The sequence below is a fragment of the Aethalodelphis obliquidens genome, unplaced genomic scaffold, assembly GCF_003676395.1.
Source record: "Aethalodelphis obliquidens isolate GAN/ISIS:26980383/991018 unplaced genomic scaffold, ASM367639v1 scaffold25, whole genome shotgun sequence".
Classification (NCBI taxonomy): domain Eukaryota; kingdom Metazoa; phylum Chordata; class Mammalia; order Artiodactyla; family Delphinidae; genus Aethalodelphis; species Aethalodelphis obliquidens.
In genome coordinates this window covers 11,370,114-11,389,125 of record NW_020837969.1, presented here as the reverse complement: position 1 = coordinate 11,389,125, position 19,012 = coordinate 11,370,114, and the positions used below count along the sequence as shown (strand labels likewise).

General features: G+C 52.1%; 1 protein-coding gene across 5 annotated transcripts in view; it reads right to left on the bottom strand.

Annotated features, from left to right (window-relative positions):
* ERICH1 (glutamate rich 1) overlaps positions 1–18,716 on the bottom strand; it is a 113,084-nt gene extending 94,368 nt beyond the window's left edge. For all 5 annotated transcript variants that reach the window (XR_003436209.1, XR_003436210.1, XM_027122565.1 and 2 more), the window contains exons 1-2: positions 18,604–18,716; positions 4,349–4,495 (exon numbers count right to left, since the gene is read on the bottom strand). Coding sequence is in view for 3 of the 5 variants with exons in the window: in XM_027122565.1 (XP_026978366.1) it covers positions 4,349–4,495; positions 18,604–18,625 (169 nt within the window). In the remaining 2 variants the exon portion in view is untranslated. The remainder of the gene's footprint in view (positions 1–4,348; positions 4,496–18,603) is intronic.
* Between the last annotated feature and the right edge of the window lie 296 nt (positions 18,717–19,012).

Sequence of the window (19,012 nt, the reverse complement as noted above, 5' to 3'; positions counted from 1 at the left end):
ATTTTTTTTGTTTTTGTTTTTTTTTCGGTACGCGGGCCTCTCACTGTTGTGGCCTCTCCTGTTGCGGAGCACAGGCTCTGGACGCGCAGGCTCAGCGGCCATGGCTCACGGGCCCAGCCGCTCTGCAGCATGTGGGATCTTCCTGGACCGGGGCACGAACCCGTGTCTCCTGCATCAGTAGGCGGACTCCCAACCACTGTGTCACCAGGGAAGCCCTGGACAATTGATTTTTGACAAGGGTGCCAAGTGGAGAAAGGACAGTCTCTGCAACAAGTGGTGCTGGGATGACTGGATATCCAGACAAAGGAATGAATCTGGACCCCTACCTCACACCATATTCAAACATTAACTCAAAATGGATAAATTACTTAAATGTAAGAGCTAAAACTATAAAACTCAGAAGAAACCTTAGATGTAAAATTTGTGGCCTTGGATTTGGCAACAGTTTTTTAAATGACACCAAAAACACAAGCAACAGAAGAAGAAATAGATATAATGGACTTAATCAAAATTAAAATGTTTTATACTTCAAGACACCATCAAGGAAGTGAAAGGCTAACCCATGGAATGGGAGAAAATATTTGCAAATCATGTATCTGATAAAGCTCTTGTATCCAGATTATGACCACCTCTTACAACTCAGCAGCAAAAAGACAAACAATCCAATTACAATATGGGCCAAGGACTTATATACACATTTCTCTAAAAAAGATACACAAATGTCCAACACACACATGAGAAGACACTCAACATCACCAGTCATCAGGGAAACGGGAATCAGAACCACAGTGAGGTGCAATCTCACACCTACTAGGATGGTTAGCCTAGTAGGGTAAGAAAACAGAAAATAGCAAGTGTTGGCAAGGGTGTGGAGAAACTGGACCCCCCCTCCCCCCGCATGGCTGGTGTGATGAAGAATGGTGCAGCTGCTGTGAAAAACAGTTTGGCTGTTCCTCAAAATGTTAAACATAGGAGTACCACATGACCCAGCAATTCCACTTCTAGGTTTATATCCAAGAGAACTGAAAACACATGTCCACACAAACACTTGTGCAGGGATGTTCAAAGTGGTGTTATTAATAAAAGCCTAAAAGTAGAAATAACCCAAATATCTGTCTATCGATGAACAGATAAACAAAATGTGGTATATCCACGGAATGGAATATTATTCAGCAACAAAAAGAAATGAAGCCCTGATACTCGTTACAATTCAGATGAACCTGGAAAACATGCTAAGTGACAGAAGCAGACACAAAAGGTCACCTATTATGCAATTCCACTCAGGCAAAATGTCCAGAATACACAAATCTGTAGAGACAGAAAGCAGGGAGGCATGAATGGGGATGACTGCAATGGATATGGGTTTCTTTTGGGGTGAAAAGAATGTTCTGGAATTAGTGGTGATGGTTACATAACATTGTAAGTATACTAAGAATCACTGAACTGTACATTTTGAAATGGTTATGGTAAACTTTATATTAAATGAATTTTATCTTTAAAAAATAGGGCTTCCCTGGTGGCGCAGTGGTTGACAGTCCGCCTGCCGATGCAGGGGACACGGATTCGTGCCCCGGTCTGGGAAGATCCCACATGCCGCAAAGCGGCTGGGCCCGTGAGCCATGGCCGCTGAGCCTGCGCGTCTGGAGCCTGTGCTCCGCAACGGGAGAGGCCACAACAGTGAGAGGCCCGTGTACCGCAAAAAAAAAAAAAAAAAAAAAAAAAGTTGCTGCATGTTGTATGGAGTTTTCAGAAAAGGGCATATAAGTTAGGCTCATTTGCATCTGTGAAATACTAAAACTATCAGAAATGCCTCCTCTATTTGTGGCCTGAAGCCATGAGAAAGGGTGTGGGGGTCCTGCCCACCAGACCCCTCCCCCTTCCAGGATGCCTGGCGGCCAGAGGGTGGTCTGGAAGGGGAGAAAGCGTGGGGTGTGCAGAAATGCAGCAACTGGACGCCCCTCTAGGACCCAGTGAGACTGCCCTGGTCACACCACATCCTCATTAAACACTCCCCCTTAGTTTAGGCCATGGCAGGTGGCCAGTCTACACTGCGCAAGGCACACTGTGCTGCCTTAGACAGCAAGCACCACACGCAGAGTCTGCAGTCTGAGAAATCACATGGGTGGAGAGGTCCACCGAGAACACGGGCCGAAACCTGACCTGCGGTCCTCATGGGACCTCTCCTCTGGCCCCATCACCATGCTGGCTGGGCCAACTCCATCCGGGCACTGGCGTCTATCCTGTCCTATCCTCTGACTGTGCCACAGCCGCTGGCACCAGCCACCACGGGGCGATCACCAGTCAGCACCATGGGTGCCCCACTGCCCATCACAGCTCAGGCTGCAGCTGGGGCCCACCCCCAGCTCCTGGCGGACGTGATGGAGGCTCCCCATGCTCAGGGCCCCCTCATCCACTCACACCAGCCATCTGCTCCATGGAACAAGCTTCTCAACCTTCCGTACGGGTCATTTCACGTAATCGATACATTCTGAATGATACATATGGGTCATTTCACGTAATCGATACATTCTGAACCAACTTTACATCAGCATCTTGATTTTTAGTTCAACATCCTCATACTGAACAACAACAGCACCTCACAGCCGCCTGCTGAAATGACATGACTGAACCTGGAGCTTCCGTGGAAAGACACCACCCAGATTATTACTATTAGTGAATAATCGCTGTTAAAACCGTCAAGTTAGAAGAGGGAAGAAAATGCAAATAAACCCTAAAAACAAAATTTTTAAAAAGACTAAGAACATTGGTTCAGTCAAACTTGGACAGAAAACCAGGAACACCCAGGGACGCCTGCTCCTCACGTAGGCGGCACGTCTTCCCTACGGTTCCCGCCTTGCTAAGCTGTGCTGTGCTTATTCAAAACCACGTGCGTCCTTCACAGGTGGAACGGGTGTCACGTTAGTTTTCTGGGCAGCATCACAGGTGGGGGCTTGAGCACAGGTGTTCCTTCTCTCCTAGTTCTGGAGGCTGGATGTCCGAGATGGAGGTGTCACAGGGCTGGTTTCCGAGGCCTGTCTCCTTGGCGTGTGGATGGCTGTCTTCTCCCCGTGTCCTCATGCAGTCATCCTGCTGTGCGTGTCCGGGTCCTGATCTCTTCCTGATCTCACCAGTCACATTGGACTAGGACCCACCCTAATGGCCTCGTTTCACTTAATCACCTCTTTAAAGGCCCCGTCTCCAAACACAGTCAACATCTTGAGGTCAGGGCTTCAGCGTATGAATTACGGAGGATACAATTCAGCCCACGACAGTATGGTCTTTGAAAGGTAAAACAGCATTAAATAGTAGCCACTATTCCTTAGTGTGACTCCAGGGGTGGGAGTCCATCCTACACCTGGCAGGCTCTCTGTCAGAACAGCAGCAGGTGCGCCAGAGAGTGGTGGTCCTGGGGGGATGCTACACGGGGGTCAGAGCATCCCAACCACACCAAGGCACATGAGGACACAGAAAGGGAACTCGGCAGCCCCAGGTTCATCCTGAAGGACAAGCTTGTGCAGCCCCCCATTCTGGGGGGGAACGCTTTGCCCTTGTCCGCAGGCATTGGCCATCTCATGGGTGAAACAGGCGTGGCACGATTATTTCTGGAGATCCAGCCTGTGGGCAGCAGGCATGCCCTGGGCTTGTCGGGCCTGCCACTGAGATCTGGTCCAGGGAGGGCCAGGATTTGTGGACATAAGGTTACCGGGCCAGGCCAGCAGGAGAGACCAGCGCTCAGGAACAGAATCACTCTAGGACAGAGCCCCGTGAGGGGCCACTGCCAAAGAGAAACAGAACTGACCCGAGAAAGGGTGCTGGGAACTCTGCCCTCTCACGTCCACCTGGGCACTAGGGGCTGCAGCCAGGGCTGCCCCCACCTTGCCTGGCCTCTTTCCGTGTGTCCCACTTAGTGGCCCCTCGCCGGGCAACACCGCTGCATTGATGGGGAACCAGAGTGAGAGGAGCCTCCACGGCCGACCACCTCACTGTGTGAGGATCTTGGACAGACATCTGTGAAGAGCAATGGACAGGAGACTAAAACAGGAGAGACGTCAGGACCGCGTCCTGGGTGGCCAGGGACTGGGGCAGGGTGACAGGGCAGATGAGAGACCAGGCAGCAGGGTCCAGTCTCTGCGACCGGGAACAGCATGTAGATGAATTCAACACCAATGGCGAACTTGACCTCGTCCCCAGCTGGGGGCACCGATGCTGGCTTCTTCCCTCCCCAAGTGAAGTAACTGTCCTCCCAGAGCGTGAGCAGAACGACACCTGCCCGTCCCCTGAGGTGACACCCCAGTGGCCTGAGGCCAGGCACGTGCTTCCTGGGGAATGTCCAGGGACCCGCCCTCACCTGTCATGGGGGGGATGCCCCCGCCCTTCACTCTCTCAGGAGCCACTTTCTCAGGTGGGTTTCTGCAGGCTGGACTCACTGGGGCCCTCTTCTCTTGGCCACGTGGAACCTCAGGATACAGTTTCTTCAGCACTTTTCCAACAAACACTACAGAGGCATCAATTTGCAAAAGAAAGGAAAAGAATTACTGACGGCAGTTTTATTTAAATTGCAAATGGATTTTATAGAAAATGAAGACATATCACGACATCACTACCTCAGGACTGCCCCCTATAGGACACCACTGGGGTTGTCCCCCCAAGATCCTCCAGCACCGTCCCCCTCAGAAGACCCCCAGCACCGTCCCCATCAGGGGACCCCTCATCACTGTCCCCTGAAACGATGCTGCCCCCCAGCACTGGATGCCCCCACAGGTGTGGGCACAGGTAGGAGCCGCTCACACCTGGGGGCCGCACTTGGGCTCACAGCTCTGTTCTTCCCTCACCTTGTCTCTGGTTGAATGTATGTATAAAGCACAGACTGCGAGGTGTTTTGAGAATCAGGGTTTGAGGTCCTGGGCCCCAGCGCAGCCCCAGACAGGCTGGGTCCACGTCAGTTCACAGCAGATACGCTGGGCAGGCCCCAGGCAGCCCCGGCTCCTCCCTCCAGGGCACCCGCCGGGGACCAGCACAGCCGGCTAGGTTCTCACAAGGGTGTGCAGAGTCTTCATTTGGTTTATTTTAGTTTACATTCTGATCTAACTGGAGGGGAAGAGCTGCCACAATGAATAAATATTTCTGTCCTGATTTAAGTGTGAACAACAGGTACAATCTCAAAACAGCATCCTAGAAAAGGTGAGGGGAAAAGGTTCACCCAATGAACCTGTTTTAACCTCATTAAATTCAGAAACAAACCAGCAAAGAGAGAGAGAGCTGCTCTGGAGTAACCAAGCACCGTGGGGCAGAAATTGGGACCCCGGAGAAGGGTTTGAGTTCTTCAGATGATGAGGTGGAGGATGTATGTTTGGGCCACTGGGGACGCGGTGACGTGAGAGGGGAAGTCTGAAGGGGCCACCGAGTGGCTTGTGGGTCACAGAGGGCAGGGTCCTGTCCCCACGTGGGAGGCACAACCCTAAAGACGCAGACCACTCCTCATTTCATCATGTGCTCAGACAGCCCTCGCAGCAGCAATAACCCCCTCCGACCGGTACTAGTTGGAAAAAACACAACTTGGGTCTAAAAACACGAAAGGCCTTCTCAGAAAACTATTCAAGCCCAGGCAGTGCTTGGCCGGGCGCCTGGGAGGAGCACGGGGTCCTGATGCCACCCGCCCGCTGGCCCGGTGGCCTGATGGCTGGCTGCCCGCTTGGCCAGGAGGCCCTGGATGGAAGAAACTGCCTCTGGCGACGATGCCCTCATTTACGGTCTCGGGTCCCGGAAATGCTGGACTCCAACCCCCACCTCTGCCTGGTTGAACAGCGCAGGGCCCAGCTCAGAATATTTCCAAGGCCTCTGCAGACAGCCCCGGGCAGTGCGTGAGTCACGGGGAGACAGGCTGTTCCGTTAGACCAGCGCTCAAAGACACGTCCAGAGGGTAGGTTCCAAGTTTCCGTTAGAAATTGAACTGTCCTGTGCATTTCCTTAAATGGCAGAGGGGAAAACACTCTATTCCAGAAGACTGGGTGGCAATTTCCAGGGGAAACCAAAGGCAGATAAAATAAACTTTACCTACAAACTATCAACAAGTCAGCATTTTTATGAACTAGAACAAATATTAAGGTAAAATCCTAACTGGGCACCTGCTCTAAAACAAACTCGGGGAAGCTCGGGGCCTGAGACTCGCCTGGGCTGGCGGCAGCTGACATGGGCGTCCAGCTGAGGTCATCTCTGAGCCGAAGCTTCTGCACACACGTGTGTATCTGAACACAAAACAACACTACAGGAAAACCCGACACAGGTCATCACCAAGCAGTGCCTGCACCACAGCTGAGCAGCCACACAGCCCGAAGAACCCGACATAAAAACACAGTGATCCCGGGGAGAAACCAGTGCAAGCCAGGCCCCCAGAAGGCCCCTTCTCCAGGGAACACTGAAGCGGATTGGGCACCTCACCATTTTGCTTGAACAGGTGCCCTGACTACAGGCGGCAAGGGCGCGGCACACGGCAGGCTGGCCAGGAACTCACCGCCTAGGCTTTCTGCCGTGGATCCTGAGCTGAGACATTGGTGGTGTGCAGGGCAAGGAAAAGAACAGAAGCCCGTGGCGCTTTCACTGAATTCACCGGACTGCGTACGTAAATTGTATTTACAGCCTAATTAATAGGGGTTTTCACCAAGGCGCTAGCTACCTGGCGGCGTGTCTGCAAAGCCTCCGGCTCTCGAGGTCCTTTGGCTCTCCACTCACTGGCTTTGCGGTGTCCCCGCACGACCGCTGCAGGGACCTCAGCCTGTTGGGAAGTTTAGGACACGTGGTCCTTCCTCAGGGACAAGATTCAGGACAAGACTCAGACAATCCCAGGCTGAGCGCTCCAGTGCTGAGGTCCCGGGAGCCAGAAGCCAACTTGGGTGGGGTCTGGGGGCGACAAGCTTGCCTCACACCTGGCTCTGGAAGCTGAGAGCTCCTTATAAGGGGCCTGGGTCTGAGGGCTGTGGTCCAAGGGCGGCCTCATCTGCCACCCAGGCTCCCCCGCCGCCCGCCCCACGGGGCCTGGCCAGGTCTTGCTTCAGGCTCTGGGCCTCCCCGATAGGGAAGGGTGGCAATCGCTGGGGTTCAAACATCATCCCAGCCAACGCCCCACCAGAGGCAGCCCTGCCAGGGACAGGGCCCCCCTCCGTGTCTCCTGACTATGGGACCCTGCTCAGGGCTGCCAGGCCCTGTAGTGTCCCCACTGACATTTTAAAAACTAAATCTAGCACAAGACTCAAGGGCTCAATACTTGCCTCCTCAACCTCGTTACCAGGGAGCAAAGTTTCGTGACTCTGAGAGGAGAGGAGGTTCTCGGTCAGCAGGAGGCTCAGAGCACAGGGCGAACCTGCAGGTCTCCCCACGCAGAGCTCCTCCCCTCTCCCACAATACCCAACAGGGATCCCTCCAGGAGTTGGGTTCAACTGGATTAAGCCACAGTTCTGCCACTCCTAGGTCTTTCTGAGTCTCACTGTTTCCCTCTGTAAAATGGGCAGAAACACCTCTGTGGGCGAGGCTGCAAGACTGACAACACAGGTGTGCTACAGAGACGACACAGGAGTGGACGACGGGGCTCTCACTTCCTCACTCCCGGCCTCTCTCCCTTCCCACTCCCGTCTCAGGCCGGGACGAAAGCTGAAACGTCCTCCAGCTCGCCTGAGATCCAGACCCCACTGCCAACAGCAGGCAAGCCCACCCAATGGCCCGCAGCGCCCGGTATTTCAACAAAGCAAAACTGAACTGTTTTTCCCCACTCGCCCTGCGCCCCTGGCCTGGCCTGGGGCACTGTCGGCCCGCCAGCCCCTGCGCTGCCCGCCCGCTGGCCCCCCCCCCCCCCCCCGCCTTCTGAGAGCATGTGGCTACTTCCGGCACCAGGAGCTGCTCCAGGCTCATCTGCTCTCCCTCTGCCTGCGCCCTGGGGTCGGCATGTCTCCAAGGAGCCTGTGTCCAGGAGGAGGGTGCGTCCCCGTTCTGAACACAAATCCAGTCACATCCGTCCTTGGCTGAACAAACACGGCTGCTCGAGGGAGGACCGTCTTGGCCACTGCAGACACAGGGGCCCACATCAGAGAAGCAGAGCGGGAACCAGCCCCATGAGCACCGGACGTGCCCACGGGGAAGGAGGACGCACCACATGTCCATGTGCTTCTGAGGGCTCGCGGCTGCACCACGGGGCGGGGGCTCAGCACGCACAGCACGCACCATCTACGATCGAGGGAACACAGGCTGTGCACTCAAAATTCAAAACAAATGTTCCTAAAGTACAACTTAAATATAAAAGTGTCATACTCTACGCTTAAATCCCAAGATTAATATTTGGAGGGTGACCGTGGGCAGAACAGTACACGGATTCAGATGTGCTAATTCATAAAGGCCAGAGGGCCTGCACAGTTCACACTTCATCAAATGGGAAAGACAATTTTCCTAAGTTTTAAATTTAAAATTGAGCATAGTAGTTCAAAAACTAAAACAAAGAGGAGAACTTTTATCCTCCTAAGCTAAATGGGTGTAAGCATCTCGTAAACCCAAGAGGCAGCATGATTTCCATCTCACACTCATGTGTGTTAAAAACCTCACAAGCAAAAACACACCTTCTCCAGGAGTCTCTGCAGGCTCCCACCCCCGGCAGCACATGTGCTCCATCAATCCCACCCCTACAACTTGTAATAAACGTTATCACAGGAACAAAACTGCTCTGAGAGGAGATGCAGGTTTTACATCCTATTATCCATGATCCGTGAGATAATTATCAAGTGTCTTGTCAACAGGCACAAGAACAGATGATCTCAAAGAGCTGTCAGGACGGGCATCCCAACAGCAAAAGCGGGAGATGTGTCTTCAATGAGAAGTTTAACTAGTAAGTCTTAACGGATTCCAAATATCCAGGTACCTCAGATTAAAATAATTTTGCTGATAAATATACATGTCTAATACTTTCAGTTGCCACAAGTTAAAGCATAGTCTTTTTAAAAATAATGTGATTTTAATTTTTCAAAATCAGCTTTAAAAGAGCAATGTGTAACAAACAGAATGAAAACAATACTTTCTACCAACCAATACTGCTGGAGGGTTCCTTGGTGAATTTCACTTTATCCCAGCATTTGAGACAACGCAGGGAGTAAGACCACTGAACGTCTGAACATCATCCTCTGAAGCAAACAAGCTGTCAGCGTGGACCTGCCTGCCCAGACCCCCACCAGCCCCAGTGATCAGTGCCTCTGCTTTTCAAAGGGATGATGGACCCGCTCCTGTGCAGTCACATGGGGCTCCTATCACAAACGGAGCTCGTAGTTTACTTAAATACAAATTACCAGCTGTTTTAGACCAAAAGAAATGTGTAGCCACTGGACTCTCAGTTCTCTGAGCCTCCAGGGCTATGAAGGAGCTGGGTACCCCATGAACTGCCTCCCGGTTTCCTACAAATAGGGACTTGATTCTAACTGGCCAAACCTACTTAGGGATTCACGTTAAAAGCAGAACATAAATGAAAGGTTATTTTTTTCAGGGTAGGAACACAGTAAAACATCATTTTTAAAAAGCATCTGTCAGCTTTGGTTTGTTGAAAGGCGCCTTGTGCCTCCGTATGTGTGTGTGTGCGCGCGCCCTTGTACCTACTGCAAACATAGTCCTAAAAATCAATTTAGAGATTAAAAGTCTCTTTTTTGCTTAATTTCCACTGTGCTCAAAAACAAACAAAAAAGAGCAAGGTGCTTGGGTCCAGGAAGGCAGCTCTGCGTCACCACAGGAGCTCAGTGAACCGCTGGCCTCCTGCCTGTGCCGTCCCCCTCTCCCAGCAAGAGCAGGTTGTAACTTGAAACTCTGCTGTCTGTCAAAAAGCAATCAGCGGAACATAAAAAAGCAGGGGAATGGACATTGATGCCTGCAGGAGACAAGTACAATCACCACGCGACGGGCGACTGGAGCTGGGACATGAGAGACACAGAAAAAGGTCACTGTGGAGAAAAACATCCTGTCTGAAATTAATGCGACGAAATACCAAACAGAGAGATCAAGTCTCTGTGTCACAGGGGAATTAAGTCATTTTGATATAATTTTCAGAGAGGACTGCCGTCTAAACTTGCTATTTCAGGTTAAAGACACAAGCCAAATAATAAAATTTCAGTAAAGTGTTCTTTGGAAAGTAGACACCTGGGAAGAACTCAAAAGGAAATAGTTTTACTGCTGGTGGTAAACTATTCAATTCTGAACTATTCTTCCACACAATCACGTGTTTTAAAATCTAACAGTTGCGTATAAAAAAGGAAGGGGTTTGCTCCATTTTTAACAGAGGTGTTAATGGCAGCATTTCAAGGAATTAGGTCTCCTTCGCTGTGGTCTTAGGGCAGAATGCCTAACAGGCTCCTGCCCGAGTCAGACAGTGCTCCCGGCACACCTCCCAGCTGGGAAAGCTTCCTCATCAGGGGAAACTGGGTGCATGTACTTTCTATTAGGAAAGGTTCTCATGAAAAAAAAAAAAAAAAGAAACAGAAATAGGAACTTTTTCTTCCATAATATTCCATTCTGAAAAAAGCAAAGGAAAATGAAAACTATGTGATAGAAAAAAAAGCACCTCTGATCTTTTTTTTTTTTTGTGGTACGCGGGCCTCTCACTGTTGTGGCCTCTCCCATTGCGGAGCACAGGCTCCGGACGCGCAGGCTCAGTGGCCATGGCTCACGGGCCCAGCCACTCCGCGGCACATGGGACCTTCCCGGACCAGGGCTCGAACCTGTGTCCCCCGCATCGGCAGGCGGACCCCCAACCACTGCGCCACCAGCGAAGCCCACCTCTGATCTTTGAGACCACTAAGTCACCCCATTAATGTCAGAAATATTTTTCTTTTCCTTAAAAAAGTTCACTTTGATGGTAAAGTGATACACATTTCCCTCAACATCTATGTACACAATATACTTTATTTACCATTGGTGTAAAACTATACATTTATTTTTACTAAATATATACTGTAGATCTTTCTGGTAATGGATGAGATGAGAAATGATATTGAGTCATTTGTAATTCTCTAGCCAAATCATCCCTATGAACCACTGTCTCTCAGAAAAGCATAACTCTCAGAGGACAAAAAAACACGTGGAGCTAATCTGGGGCCATGAGGAATAAAATTAGCTAAAAAACTATATTTCCAGGGGTGGATGTTAATGGGAAACAGTAAAACTGATGGGGCCACATGCTTATAAGAATTACACAAAAATAAAAAAAGATACCATAAATATTAACAAATAACTTCTAAAAAGTGACTTCGAGATATTTCATTATGAGAGAAAAACATCAGAACAAATGGTTTTATGATGTACGTTTTTAGAGTGATTATCTAGAATTTGAAACCAGAGTTGGCAGGCTTTTTGAAATCATATATAAATGAAAAACTGCTACTGAAAATAAGATCAGAAATGGAAATTCATTGAAACTTTCCCTGTGGCCCTTTTCCCTGTTTGATGACAGCCTCCCGACCTTAGGCTGGCATAGTAGAGAAAATGTTGCAAAACAAACACACACTGACAAATCATAAAGAAAAGGAAGAAGTTCCCCAACCTCAGTAAACACTGACTCAGCTGATTCCCTTTTCCACCTGATATCTGTAGAGCTTAAGAGACACTTTAAATTTTCTTAGGGTATTTCTTGGAATCTGATACAGCATTTTAAATTTTCTCTTTTCAGTAAAGACTATGTTTATCTGCCAACCTCTCCATAGCTTTTTCTCCCACAATATTCAATACGGTTTTTTTTCCCATTTTATCCCTATAATGAGAGAAGGTATTTAATGGATGCTGATGAATAAAGGAATAAATTGATAATAGCACTGCATCAGTTCACAAGAAAGAGACGCTCAATATAGTATGCAAATTCAATGAATGATAGTTTGTTAATAACTTTCATCACAGAATTATAAATGGAAAAACAATTAGCTAAGATTTAAGCAACAGTTGGCAAGCTTTCTGAAATATTAATTAAAAGGAAGATAGTTCTCAAAATAAGACCAGAAATAGTACTCAAATGGGACACAATTGGAATCCTACGCCATGACCAGTCTGACGTGATCTCCCCATTTAAGAGGTAGATATCCACTAAACTTTCATTTTCTCCCAAAACTTTAACACTTAAAAAAAAAAATTCTAAACTTTGTCCAAAATTTTTCCTCGCAGTTTTTTAAGCAGCAATTACTATGCCATCAGCTATTCAGAAACATGTTAAGTGCACATAAGGCTGTGATCATTTTTGTTGGGCTTGGTGACTGCGTCCTAACCCAGGAGATGCAGGGAGAGCAGACACAGCTAGCTCCCAGCCTGTCTTGTTTTCTCACCAAGACGAGATGCAACAGACCCGGCGGGGCGGGCTGAGGGGACATTCAAAGGCAACTCGGAAAGCTGCCTCATTACGATGGGGAGACAGAGGATAACCTATTACTTTTACTCCAATACTTTTTTTTTTTTTCCAGTTTAATCGACATTGGCTTTTTCAGCAGACAGATCTGGAATTCAACCCAAAGGGCACAAGGCTTGCCTGACCATAGCCGGGTCACCTGTTCTCCGGGTGAGGATGTTGGGGAGGAAGTGCCCATCCTCCCACTGGCTTCTGCCGCCCCAGCCGAGCAGGGAGAATCCCTGGCTCCCCATCGTGCCCCCACTGCGCCTGGCACCCTCTGCTTGAGGAACCGTCCTGCTCCCACAGTCCTGAAGCCTTGTCCGGGCGCTGTCGTCTCTCCAGCCGCTGGGTCGTGCACCCTGTCTTCCCGACAAGGTCCCCCTCGGCCGCTTCCACGTCCCACACCCAGGGTGACAGTGATGGCAGGCTGCTCACGTGGGCCTTGGGCCTCACGCCTCACGAACGTGACCCGCGTTAATCCTTATGACTCTGCTGTTCACCGAGTAGTCATACATCTTAAATTTTCTGTCTACTGTGATGCTCTGACATCTTAAGTCCCGCCTGGCTGGGCAGAGACAACCCCCCACCAGCCAAGGGCCCAGCCAGGAGCCCGCCTGTGACCTATGCCGACAGCCCGGCCAGGCCCGGCCTCCTCCGCCTGCCCCGCCCCCGGGGAGGTGACCCTCCTCTGCCCGAAACACCCGGGCCGGGTGCCTGGCGGCTCGGGGCAGCCCTGTCACCCAAAGCCCGGCAAAATCACTAAAAGCAGCCAATCGTACGTGTTCCCTCCGCCCCGCCTGCCTTTCCTCTGGAAACCCCAGTAAAGGTCGTGGCCTCAGTCTTCCCTCCGTCCTGTCCTCCGCCCCCTGACCCCCTGGCCATCCCCCCACGTGCCCGGCGTGGCCCTGCCTCTAGGACCCGAGAGCCCAACAAACCATCCTTCCTGGGCCTGTCCTGAGCCTCCTCCGGCGGCCGCTCCTGACTGACCAGCTCGTGAAAGGACACAGAACAGCCCCCACCTTACAGACGAGGCCCAAGGGTGCCAGGGAGCGCCTTCACCGGTGCGCCGCAACCTGCACACACGCCCGCGTGACACCTGTCAAGCCCAGGAGAGAGACCTACCGCTGCTCCCAGCACACCTCCCGCCTCCCCCGCCCCAACGGCCCCCACCTAGCCTCGACCCTCACGTCTTCCATCCTCCCTTCGGCCGCTGGCCTCCTGGACAGATTCAGTGCCCGGCCACGGGCACTGACCGGCGGGGAGGGCGCTAGTCCAACCTCGCTGGCTCTGCCCCGGGTGGCACCGCCTCCGTGGGGCTCGTCACACACAGGGGATGGTGACAGAGGAACCAGACCTGAAGCTGGTGTGCCGAAGCCCAACTCGTCCTGCTGCTGGCCACAGGCTGAGGCTTTCTGCACTCCCCAGAGATGACAGTGACCCCACCCGCGTCCCAGGGCAGTGTGAGGCTCACCACTAGCAGTGGTCAGGAGGTAGCTGAGCCCCGGTCCCCAGTCACATCCAAGGTACGGGACCCTGCAGGGCATGTCCCCGCCTGGCTGAGCCCCCTCCCTGGTCCCTGAGTTATTCCCCACTTCCCATGCCGTGGCCTGGGCCCCTCCCCTCCAGCTCGGAGTTCCTCCCCGCACCGTGTCCACCCCCGCTCCGGCCCCGGCCCATCTCTGCGTTAACCCTCTCCAGGCCCTGCGGCACGCACGTTCAGTCCTGGAAGATCGCTGAAAGGAAAAAGGGCTCTTAATCCAGAAGAGAAGGGATCTGCCGCATCACACTGAACACAGAAGAAAACACCGAAGTGACACTTTTGTGGATAAAGAGAGTTGGGCTCTTCCTGCAGGTCAGTGAGCAACTGCTCGTCCACCTGCTGGGGCGCCCGAGGCACATGGCTCAACACAAAGGAAAGCGGCGTCTTCCCAACTGAGACGGACCCCAGCCAGTACCCATGGGTCTGAGACTCCAAAGGAAGCTGCGGGCAGTGTAAGTCTGAGGGTGCAATGGGGGAGACACACACACACACGTGAACATACATGCAGACAGACACACACATGCACATACACGCAGACACACACATACAGCTACACACAGACACACGCGAGTAGCAGGGAGGGGATGACAGCAGTGTCCTCCTCCTAGCCCGGACCCCGGCCCTGGATGGCCCTCACGTTCGCCCATCTGAGAGTCCACGGCCAGCGTGGAGCGGGCCCGGAAGGGCGAGCGCCCCAGGCTCCGCTGGGGTCTGTGCATCAGGGGACAAGGCTCCACATGCTCCAAGCGGAGAAGCTGCAACGGACAGAAGCAGAGCTGGCGGACTTTCTGAAAAGGGGCGAGGTGCCTGTTGGGAGGTGGGGGGACGCTGGACTGAGGACACCCCTCAGCAGTCAGCCTCCAGTGAGCAGGCCAGAGAACCTCAGTGCAGCTCCCTCTCCGCAGCGCCCCGCCGGGCTGTCCCGAGATCCCTCCTGATTCCACAGTCCCCACCGGGCTTCACCCGTAACCCTGTGCTGGACGCTCACCGGCTCTCCCCACCACACTCTGTGCAGGACCCACCGCTGCCTGTTAACCCAGAAGCTCCCAAAGGATGCCCAAGGGACGGCCTCCAGTACAGGCCACAGGCTTCCCCGGCATCAAGGGGAGAACAGTAAAGATTTACTTCTCCCTCCAGCAGCCTTGCTGCAAAGGCAACAGCCTCCTTTCATCCCGAGAAGCTTTGCCACAAACTGCATAGGAGGCCCCATCACCCAGCAGACGCCGACCTGTAGGGAAGCCTCAGAACCGCCCCAGGCAGCATGCCAGCCCACCGGACTCATGCTTTCTCACCCTGAGCTCCAGCTGAGGGGCTTTCTTCCAAGGCACGCGGTAGGGCTCCCGAGAAGAGAAGCACTTCGCCCAGCTGCCCTCACCCTGGCCCCCAAGGCACCCCGGGCTGGAGAGCTCTGGGCTTAGCAGCCCCACAGCCCCCCCCCGCCGGGCCTCTTCCTCTGAAGCCGAGATACGCTGCAGCCCTGCAGCCGCCTCCGCCGCCCCGGCCCACGGCGCCCCGAGCGCGGCCAGCGGGGCATCTGCTCCACCGTCGCATCTGCTCCACCGTCACTCGGCCTGCATTGGGTCCACGTCACGAGCCCCGCAGACCAGGAAGACAAGAGGCAGCCCTGGTTCACACCGCAACCCGGTACAAGCGCTTAGAAGCTTTTCTGGCTAAAACCCCACCGAGTGGTCCTCAGTGTTTCTTACCCCAGCACGACTGCTCCTGCGACCTAGTTAAGAAGATGCGGAGAATGGATATTGCGTTTCTCACTTACAATGGCTGCTTGGACGCTTTCAAGACTTACTAATCCAGCCTTTCACCACGATGTTCTGCAACAGCCCAACTTTACTCGGTAACTTTGTCAGAGACCCAACAGGAAGGAGGCCTGTTTGAGGATGGATGGTGAAAAGTCGAGTCCTCTGGGTGCAGCGAGCTGAGGGTTGGGAGTAGGGCGCTGCTGCCAGGCTTGGCCAGGCCGCACTACCGGAAGGCTGGAGAGCAGGTGCTGGCGAATGAGGGCAGAGCCCCAGGCAGGAGAGGTGGCCCAGTCAGGGTGCAGGGGGTCAACCAGCCACAGGGGCCCATGAAGGCCACGGTCAGGGCTACCCCTGCGAACCTCACAGTTAGTCTGCAGAGCCTGCTGGCTCCACCGCTGGTGGGGGTTATAGAAAGTAGCTTGGGAACCATCAAAATACTGTAATGCCCGCTTTGGAGCTAACATCTGACTGTTGAGGAATTTTGTCACTATGAGATGATCTGTTCTTTAAGGCTGACCAGGTGAGTCCTAACGCCTGGGGCTCAGAGCAACGGGGGAAGCCGGGCAAAGTGTTTTTCTACAAAGGAAGCCACAGATTGGGAACACTATTTACTCTTCTCTGTATTCTGCCTTACTGAGAAATTCATTTCTTCTTCCTATTTTAAGCAAATGCTTATTAACCAGAGTTGCCACTGGGCTTTTCCTTTCAAAGGGCAAAAACACAACCATCTGTTTTAAACACAGAGGAGGAAAAAAATAACCATGGCCCGAACTAATCCAAATAAAAAGAGAAACATATCTAAAACCTTCAAAACCATAAAACTCCTAGAAGAAAACAGGGGAAAAGCTCCTTGACAACATGGGTCTCAGCAATGATTTTTTTGGATTTGACACCAAAAGCAAAGACAACAACAGCAAAAACAAACAAAAGAAACTAAAAAGCTTCTACAAAGCAAATGAAACTGTCAACAAAATGAAAAGGCAACCTACTGAAGGGGAAGGAATATTTGTACGCTGTATATCTGGTAAGGGGCTGACACCTGAAATACAGCAAGAACCCATACAATTCAACAGCCAAAACCCCAAACAATCTGAATAAAACATGGGCAGAGGAGCTGAGCAGACGTTTGTCCAAAGAAGACATACAGGTGGCCAACAGCTATACAAAAAGACGCTCAAGATCACTAACCATCAGGGAATCGCAAATCAAAACACAGTGAGACATCACCTCACACCTGTCAGAATGGCCATCATCAAAAAGACAAGAAATAGCAAGTGTTGGTGAGGATATGGAGAAAAGGGAACTCTTTTTTTTTTTTTGCAGTACGCGGGCCTCTCACTGCTGTGGTCTCTCCCGCTGCGGAGCACAGGCTCCGGACGCGCAGGCTCAGCGGCCATGGCTCACAGGCCCAGCTGCTCCACAGCATGTGGGATCTTCCCTGACCGGGGCACGAACCCGTGTCCCCTGCATCGGCAGGCGGACTCTCAACCACTGCGCCACCAGGGAAGCCCAGAGAAAAGGGAACTCTTATGCACTGTTGGTGGGATGTAAATTGGTGCAGCCACTATGGAAAACAGTATGAAGTTTCCTCAAAAAATTAAAAACAGAACTACCGTACAATCCAGCAATTCCACTTCTGAGTATTTATCCAAAGAGAAGAAAAACACTAACTCAAAAAGATACATGCACCCCAATGTTCACTGCAGCATTATTCACAATAGCCAAGACAAGGAAACAACCCAAGTGTCCACTGATGGATGGATGAATAAAGCACATGCGAATACTACTCAGCCAAAAAGAAGGAAATGTTTTCATTTCCAATAACATGGATGATCTTGAGGGCTTTATGCTAAGTGAAATAAGTCAAAGACAGACAAATACGGTAAGATCTCACTTATTTGTGGAATCTAAAAAAAAAACAATCGAAAAAAGGAGCTCACAGATACAGAGAACAGACTGATGGTTGCCAGAGGTGATTGGGGGATGGGAGAAATGGGTAAAGATGGTCAAAAGGTACAGACTTCCAGTTATAAGATAAGTAAGTCTTGGGATGTAGTTGTACAGCATGGTGACTGTAGTTAACACTGCTGTATGGAGAATTTCAAAGTTGCTGCGAGAGACGGTAGGTCCTAAAAGTTCTCATCACAAGGAAAAGAAATTGTGTAACTATATGAGGTAATGGATGTTAACTTATTGGCTGGTGGTTTTGCAGTACATAGCCCATCAAGTCACTGCGCTGTATACACACCTTAAACCCCCACAGTGCTATATATCAATCATATCTGAATAAAACTGGGAAAAATAGAATCTTCCCTTTTTTCATTTTAATATTAATGATTATAGGGTAATGAGAAGTTTGCTGGGCTTTCCATAAGGTGTCTGGAGTTCCCTGTATCTCTGACATTCATTCTAAGGCATGTGCCAAGTTAACCAATTAAATGTATCCATCCTGCCTTTGGTGTTGGCTAAAAATACTACCATAGCTTAATAACACTAGTTACGTGCCCAGAAACTCAGAATCCCTGCAAGTAAATGGTTTGAGAGTCAGAATCTGGGCTTTGGGAGGAGCCCCTTACAATCCCGGGTCCTCACAGTCCCCGTCCTCGCAGCCCCGGGTCCTCACAGTCGCCGTCCTCACAGCCCCGGGTCCTCAAAATCCCCGTCCTCGCGACCCCGGGTCCTCACAATCCCCGTCCTCGCGGCCCCGGGTCCTCACAGTCGCCGTCCTCACAGCCCTGGGTCCTCAAAATCCCCGTCCTCGCGGCCCCGGGTCCTCACAGTCCCCGTCCTCACAGCCTCCGTCCCCACAGCCCCAGGTTCCCACAGTCCTCACAGTCCCGGGTCCCCACAGTCCCGATGGCCTAGAGTCTCCGTCCCCCAAAGCTCCCGGTCCCCACAGACCCCTAATCCCCGCCTACCGTGCCTCCGCAGCGCCGCCATGCCGGCCTCGCCGCCCCGGCGACCCCTGCGACCCCAGCCCAGGCCCGAGTAGCGCGACTGCACTTCCGGACTCCGTCCTTGTAGGCCCGTCCACAACAGCAGGCCTGCCCAATCAGGATCCGCGGTCTCTGCCGCTGAACGCCAATCAGCCCCACACCGGCTGCAGATTGGCTCTAACGCGCGCTGTGGGCATGGCCCGTGGGCGTTAGTACTCCGAGCATGCTCAGAGGAAAGGGTGTGACCCGGGTGAGCCGACCTGGGCTGCGGAGGGGTCATGGGGCGGGGTCAGCGGGAGGGGTCAGGGGTTAGGGGGTCATCACAAGACCGTCACTGGAAGCGGGTGGGTGGGTCAGCGAGAGGTGGTTAGTGGGTCAGCAGGAGGGGAGT